The 7,895-nt window shown below is 40.6% G+C and overlaps 1 protein-coding gene across 2 annotated transcripts; it reads right to left on the bottom strand.

Moving 5' to 3' along the window:
- Nucleotides 1-920: 920 nt before the first annotated feature.
- eif3k (eukaryotic translation initiation factor 3, subunit K) lies at nt 921-5,774 on the bottom strand. Of its 2 annotated transcripts, none has more exons than XM_071496611.1 (8): nt 5,588-5,774; nt 4,687-4,785; nt 4,060-4,180; nt 3,538-3,615; nt 2,712-2,778; nt 2,429-2,506; nt 1,736-1,861; nt 921-1,048 (listed from the first exon to the last, which is right to left on the bottom strand). In XM_071496611.1, the coding sequence occupies exons 1-8, from the start codon at nt 5,647-5,649 to the stop codon at nt 1,017-1,019; spliced, it is 663 nt and encodes a 220-aa protein (XP_071352712.1). In that variant the 5' UTR covers nt 5,650-5,774; the 3' UTR covers nt 921-1,016. The 2 variants fall into 2 exon arrangements, with proteins under 2 accessions (XP_071352712.1, XP_071352713.1); XM_071496612.1 differs by having other exon boundaries at nt 3,538-3,612.
- Between the last annotated feature and the right edge of the window lie 2,121 nt (nt 5,775-7,895).

Here is a 7,895-nt window from a genome sequence, read left to right as displayed (position 1 = left end):
CCCAATGTGATGAATGTCCACGACACAATCTAACAGCTGATTTGATGTGATATACAAACAGTTTCATATCTGCAGGATATAATGCAATCCAATGCAAAGACCTGGAATCAATTTGATAATTGTGAATGATGTAATGTAGTGTATCATAGATGATGATTCAAATATAGTTACAGGTGTTTTTTTGTTTTTTTTTAACCGAGCTGAACTATAGTGAAGTATGTTTCTATTTTACCCCACCACCTTATGAGGGACAGTGTAGGCAGTATTGGATAACATTAACATACGTATCATTTAAAAAATAATACTTTAGAGCCTTGAATCAAAAAGTTTTTTCACCCAAATTTTGTTGTTGACAAGCAGGAAATTGTGATAATTCTGAAATCACATTAAATCTTCCCTAAACTGCTCAGAGTTGCTCCTGAGGACGTGATCAGACTCTAATATGAGAGGATTTGTGTCAGTCTTTTTAGGTGTGGAGAAACTGAAGCCTTGTCATCCTGGCACAGTTTCTCCTGGTCAGTTACAGCAGCAAAATCCATTTGGAGGACACTGGACACACAGAGCACCTGTGAACCTACTGAGCACGTGAAACATGGGAAATCACCCATGTATGAAACCATTACACACTCCACATACAGGAAAACACAATGCAACAACAACTACTGTGCAACACTTCCACATGATGACTAATCAGCAGCTTTAACCTTTGTTGCCCTGCTTCACATCAATACTTCAATTTGCTTAACAGGTGTGCAGCCAACACCCTGATCTGATTAAACAAGGATGTTAAATAATTTCTGGGAACAACTGGCACATTTCCTCTGCACATAGTCAACATGTTAGAGCTGATACAACTTTGCAGTGATTAGGTCACCGTTTTATTCAGAGAGCAGCACGAAGAACCAAACACAGACACGGGCTGTAAATGATAAATTACTTTTATTGAGAAAAGCGTGGTTATGAAAACAAAATGATGTTGGTGAATCTGTCATAACTGATGTGTGTGTGTGTGTGCATCACTGAGATGTGGCCATGATGCTGGATACACCTGTGAAAAGAAAATCAGGACGAGAGGTGTAGAAAGAAGTGGAAGAGAGAGAGAGGAGAAAACAGAGAGAACATCAGTCTTTGACCTCACTTCCAGTCCCAGACACAGTTTGTACACTCAAAACCTGTGTCCCGGTCCAGGGGCCGCATCCTTCCAAGGCTGCATTTAAAGACAGATTGCATCACAGTGGCATGACTAGACTGTCCCATTTCAAAGGCTCCTTCACATGTGGCCGCCTCTTTTTTCCCTGTGCAATCCAACGGGTGGCCCAGCCTATCTCAAGGTTCTTTGTGCGTCAGTAATGACAGCAATCTGAAGGATTACACTTTTAAAAGTAAGTATTGGGTTTGAGCTCAGTTCAGCAGCTAATGGTAAAAGTGTTAAAACTAAGGGCCTTAAAACCTCATGTTTTTGTGAAAAAAAGTTACATGTTGTCAAGGTCGCTAGGTGACAGGAGCCACTCTTTGCCACCCAACAGGTAAGGGCGGGCACAGCTGATGATGCATAGCGAAAATCCTCTGTTGACCATTTCAGTTCTATGATGGCCGTGAACTGGGACACAGCTAATGTAAAACATCTTCTGCATGAGATCAACTGACTAGATTGAATCTAAGCGAGTGTTTCGAGCTCTTAAACCCTGTCTAGTATATCTCCTCTTTATTCATCAGTCTGAGCAGCAGCACTCACTCTCAAAGTCAATCTTCTCCACGATGTTCTTGGGCTTGACGCTCTCCTCCTGGTTGAAGATGAAGATCTGTCCTTCCTCGTTCTCTGTCCAGCCGTACTTATTCATCCAGACCTTCACCTGCGTGTCTGGACAGGCAGAGAGAGAGAGATCAGTCAGGACTGTCATGTGAAGTCAGCGCTCTCCTGTGCTGTTAGTGTGAATATAAATGACTGACCAGTGACGCTTTAAAGTTCAGTCAGATCATCTTCTCTAAACGGGGAGGTGAAGTTTCTACCACACAACTAATTATTCAGTTGCTGTGTTGAAGAGTGTGTGAAACTCACTCAACTTACACTACACGCACTTTCAGTCAAAAGTTTTAGAGCATCTCCAGTTTTTTACAGAAACCTCAGCAGGTTAGGTCTTGTGAACACCCTAAAACGGTACAAAGTAAAGTTGGAAACTGCTGCAGGTAAAAAAAAGAAAAAGAAAAATAATAAAGGGATCAAGTAACAGGTTAACATCTAAAAGCTTCTTAGTAAATTAAAGCTTGAAAGTTAATGCAAACACTTCCTACAGGTGTCCCAACTTCTGTGATGGGACATGGAGGTTTGTTATTGTCTTGTGAATGGCTGTAGAGCAGAATATTAAAGATTGAAGTTCATTGACTCTGGCAGGTTTGTGTTTTTTTGGACTCGGGTCACAGCTCTTACCCAGCGGGTCTCCCAGCATCTCCGCCAGTAACCGGTGCTCGATGGTCTGGTAGGTGATGCCCACCACGTGGCAGATGACTGAAGAGGAAGAAGAATTAAACCACAGACAACGTTCAAGTCTCACAGCGGTTAAACAAAGACTGGTCTAGTTCATATTAAATACATCTTTTTAAATGTGGCTGTGGTTGTTTCCTGTTTTCAGCCACAGACTGCTGAATGAAATCACCTGCGTGTATTCACTGTAAGGATTTATGTCCACTGTGAGTCAGAGGATGATACTCACACTTGCGCACGGAGTCCTCGAAGCCGGTAATGCCGTCAATGAGCTCTCTGTTCTCCTCAAGACTCGTCTGTCAGCAAGACAGGGAAGAGGACATAATGAAATGACACCAAATGAACAAACTGTTGCACAAGTTTGGGAAACACGACGAGTGCAAAAGAAAAACAGAGATGTTGCAATAAGGAAGTCCAGGCGGCCCTGGGCTGATCAGCAGGAATGCCATTTAATGATGGCATAGTCATCAATATCAAACTTGACCTGATGATTTCTATTTCTAATTATCCCAGATGCACCAGACTCAATAAGACAGACGCTGTTGGCCTTGTGTCATAATTCAATTTGGTTACTTAATAATTCCTTCTGGTATAAAAACAAGTGGTATAAACATTTTTAGTAGTAGATTTTAAAAAAAAAAAGAAAAAAGAACAGTGTTCATCCACTTAATGTTTTCCTTTAAAATTCATTCAAATGACCCAACTGCTGGATGTCGTTCATCACAGTTTGTTCAAACAATCAATCCAGTTCTTTGATCATCTTCAAGTAAGTAAACTGTGTGCAGTGTAACTACTGCTGTCACTCTGCCCTTCCAGTGTAATTTACTGCTGTTATTTGTCTGCTCTGTACACATGACATCTGCTGTATGTCTGAAAATTCCTCCTCTGCTGCTGTTCCTGAGATTTTTTGTCTGTTAAAGGTTTTTTTTGGGCTGAGCTTTTCCTGATCTGGCCTGAAGATCTGAAGGGAGAGGCTGATGCATTCTGTACAGTTGCTGCCTGCTGAGGCAACTCTGAGTTCAGTGTGTCTGTGTGTGTGTGTGTGTGTGACATACCCAGAAGCTCTGGAAGTGGCATGTCTCCAGCAGGTTCCCCAGGTAGAGGATCTGTCTGATGGGTCGCTCCTCTTGCTGCGACACTGTAGTCAAGGAAAGACACCCCGACCCCAAGACACACCCTCTTAGGCAAATAGTCCCCCCCCAGCCCAAGTGACACTGTACTTACACATCTATGCACTGATATATGTTATGTACTACATATCTTCATTCACCAATAACCTGCCATGATATTGACAGCACAGAGCTCATCATGAAGACGTCTCTTCTTTAAGTGAACACTTTCCCCTGTAAAACTGTGGGTATAAACGAGGAGTCTAAGTGTAAATAACTAAGGCTTCACACAAAAATTATTTAAAAAAAAGTTAAGAATCACTGGGCATCTTTGCCCAGAGTATAATAGAGAGGTCAGCCTGCGCTTGACTGTTCAGTTTACCAAGAATGTTGATAGCACATAGACGTTTCTAGTAAAGCTGTCACATGACATCACTGTAGACAGACAAAACGGCACCAAAGGGATACGTGTGTCTGGTCGATCATGCACTTGCAGAGAGTGAAGTCGGTGTGTGGCAGGTTGGTCAGAGCCTTCAGCAGAATCTGTGAGGTCACCTGAGTCTGGAAGTAGGCGGGGTTAAACTGGTACCTGCCAAGGGAGAGATTTAATCATTAGACTTCACATCACTGGTCCAATTTGTTCAGCAATTCTTCATCTGGTCTGAAGTGGAAACTGATATTTGCATCATAAGTGTCGTTTTTTTTTTTTTTAATCCTTGCTTTGGTGAATAAAAATGAAAACTGTACTGTGAACATGCAGGAGAAATGAACAGCAACAGAAAACAGTGGGGAAGCCTGACAATACAGCTACACAGAAACACAACTCTTTACTGTTAATGCCACAATATCACACTCAAGTTAAAGCAACCAACCAGTTATTAACTAGTAGAAAACTACTTATTCCCCCAGAAGTCACAACTAAACTTTCAAATCATTCTGGTTCCTCTGAAAGTCAACACAGTGTTTCAGAAGATGCTCCTGATAATTCTCAGTGACTGGTCAACTGAACAAACTCTCCGGGGTCAGGTAACATTATTTGCCTACATTTGAATGGACGCTGTTGTTGGGTTCCCACACAGCGACAGTGTGACTTACAGCTTCAGGACAGCAAGGTTGGCTTCCAGGTCGTAGGCATTTTCTCTTGCTTGTGTCTCCACGTAGCGCTCCAGCGTTGCAAGGTTTTCTGGGTTGTACCTGAGACGGGACACAAGACTGTTACCTACAGTATGAATCAAGCGTAGATGGCTTCAGTGTTTCTGCTTGATGGAGAGCTTTATTCTGTTTCCTGCACCTTGTTATTTAACCAATTTGGTTAAATCATTCACAAAGCAGTCAGTTTAAAAACATGCAAGATAGGGGGAAAGATAGGAGAATGAATGAAGCAGAGTTCTTCCAAACTCCTGCATTCTTTATTTAATGTCTAAGTGTTTTGCTGATTAACTTTGTAAGACAATGTTCCTGCCCACACTACACCAACACCTTGTCTTCTCTTTTGTGAGTTCATGTCTGAGCCCATGATGTTCCACTTAAGTCCGTCATTTTATTCCAGGATCCATTCCTCGGGTAATTAAGACTAATTACTGCCTAATTAAAGGCAGGGTGGCTGGAAAAGTCAACCAGCAAAAACCTCTGTATGTTAATGAGTGTTATCAGTCTTGATCCGGTAACATCTGTCAGCATCTGTGTAAGAATTGCGCGGTGTAAAGGCAGCTGTAGGAGAGCTTCAGTCAGCAGCTTTCATCACAACAGTTGACTATGAATTAATTCCTAATCTTCATCGAATGAAAAGCTCACATGGCTCTTTAATGTGGGTAAATGTTATTGAGGCGCAGAGGCAATAATTCTCGTTTTGCGATCTTAAAATGTCTTAAAGGGGAAAATGTTTGCAGTTAACTCGAGACAATCAAGCTACCGTTAGCTTGACAATTAGCAAACAGGCTAAGCTATCGTTAGCTTGTCAGCTGGGTTATCTGTCCAATATGAGGATCATCCCTACCGATCGATTCCCCGCAGGAGCTTCCCCACGTTCGCCCTCATCTGCTCGAAAGACAACGACATCTGGTCCAAACTTTTACTGCAAAACTCAGGGTGAAAAACCGAGTTAAATCCACACGTGTGCCACGGAGGAGAGAAGGCGCCGGGGCGGAAGGAAAAAGAGGTCGGAACGAAAAGGACGACGCACAAGCGGACCGGAAGGAGTACGGACCCAAGCTATCGAGGGACTGCTACGAGGTAGCAGCGCCATGGATGTATTATAAGACCAGAGCTGCGCTAATTATGTTGTTAACGTCTACACTGTTAATGCAGACGCTTTCAAGTAACCCTCGCCTTAAACTTAAGAGGTTTATCATTTCAGGCCTTTTCGTCTATTTTCTTTTTTGATCGCTTCAGTTTGCCCCCGTATTTTGAAAGTATTTACCGGAAGTTTTACGTCTCCAGCAGCAACGCTACGTTTGCTATTATGTGTGTTGCAGTTCCAATAGTGACCACCGGGGGCAGTAAACACTACAGTCTAAAGTCACATAGTGAGGAACAGTGAATACATTGGAATAATAAAATTTGCGTTAATGAGCAAATGATAGCAGACTATCACTTCCGGAAAATACTTTCATAGTAAAAGGACAAACTTGAAATGAAATTTGAAATTGTGTATGAGAAGTTATCACGAAAAGACAATTTGAATCGTTTCATTCATTTCTTTTTTAGAAACTACAACTCCACATTTTTCTATTCTTATCTGTTACTGTTTTCTCTTTATACTGTTAGCTTTTGTATTTCTTTTTTGTTTAGTGACCACATTTTTATTGATACACCCTTTACCTATTAACATTCACTCTACACTCTAATAATGTGTTGACATTGCATAATATTGCATAATTGCATAACACTGCATAACCTATATCTACTCACTCAAGGTACTTATATACATTATAAAATGACATTAAAATGTTGACATGGAGTGAAATACAAAAATAGCCTAAATGGTGTAAATAGAAAAAGAGAACATATCCAGAAAGATTTCTTCATAATTTGTAATTGAACTTTTTGCTCTTGTACTGCAGTTTTGTGTGTTATTAATTTATTATATATAAATTAATTATTTCACTTTCTATTTACTGGTTGCTGGCTCAATAAAAAAAAAGAAAAAAGTTGAGTTCAGTTGAGAACAATTTACCCAATAATTTCATATCCTTTTCTGTCACTTTCTTCCTGTTTGTTCAAGATTTTTGTCATTGTATTTTCAAAGTATTCGTCATATAATTATATTTGATAAATTTAGTATACTGCAGTTCGTTTTGATTACAAAGTGGCATTGTTTAAAAACAAGTCATTCCCCATAAGAAACACAAGTGCTCACTACCCTCTAGTGGTCATAATGAGGAACTGTAACACACAAAAAGTAATGTTAGTATCAATGCACACATGGTAGCATACCAATGTTTCTGGTGAGTACTTTCAAAATGCATGTACAAAAATCGAAGCAATCTGAAATAAATAGGCAATTATCTTATTATCTATTATCTTATATCATTTTTCATTGTTCAAGTACTGTCATTTTCTCTCTGTTGATTGAGTTTTTATGTTGGTTGTTTTTGAAGATTGCGAAAGCCAGCAGTGTCTGAGGCTGACTGAGCAGCCACTGACTAGAGCCTTGACTGTCTGAAGGCAACAGCCACATTAATAACAGCTCTGAAGACCTTTGACTACCTGATTCAGAGCTAGAACATCATCAGACCATCATGATTGAGGGGAAGTGTGAGATGCCACAAACCACAACAGATCATCTGTAGGTTTTCACAATTAGAAGAATGTTTTTGTTTATGCTGACTCTTCAAACCTTGTGGTCACTTTCAGAAACTCCTCTAATCAACTGACTGAGGATCTGAAAATGAAACGAACTGATACCTACAAAGCAGGGGAGGATATTAAAGACATATCAAAATGCTTCCAGCTTGAAATTTCCACTGTCAGAAATGTCATTATGAAAAGGCCATTAAGTGGAACTGTGGAAGTCAAGACAAGATGTGGAAGACAAAGAAAACCAGATAACCAGATAAAACTGCACAACTGCTGGACAGAAAGGTGAAGCAGTTGTTCCTAACGAAGTTGTGATACTTTTTTTCTGAAAGGCTAATTTCTAATGTGTGTTTGCAGCAGCGGCTGACCTGTATGTGTACCTGCTGTTTAACATCCTTCAGCACGTCAGGCTTTCTACTTTGTCACGTTAGCACATTTTGCACCATAACGCCTCCCCTTTTGTGCACTGGCCTGGATCACCACAGACATGACAAATAACCTTTTAT

Source organism: Trachinotus anak, unplaced genomic scaffold (assembly GCF_046630095.1).
Source record: "Trachinotus anak isolate AG129_WGS33_773 ecotype Australia unplaced genomic scaffold, CSIRO_AGI_Tana_v1 ptg000014l, whole genome shotgun sequence".
In the NCBI taxonomy this organism is placed as follows: Eukaryota; Metazoa; Chordata; class Actinopteri; order Carangiformes; family Carangidae; genus Trachinotus; species Trachinotus anak.
Note: the sequence above shows the minus strand (reverse complement) of the source record. Positions and strands in the feature narration are given on the sequence as shown.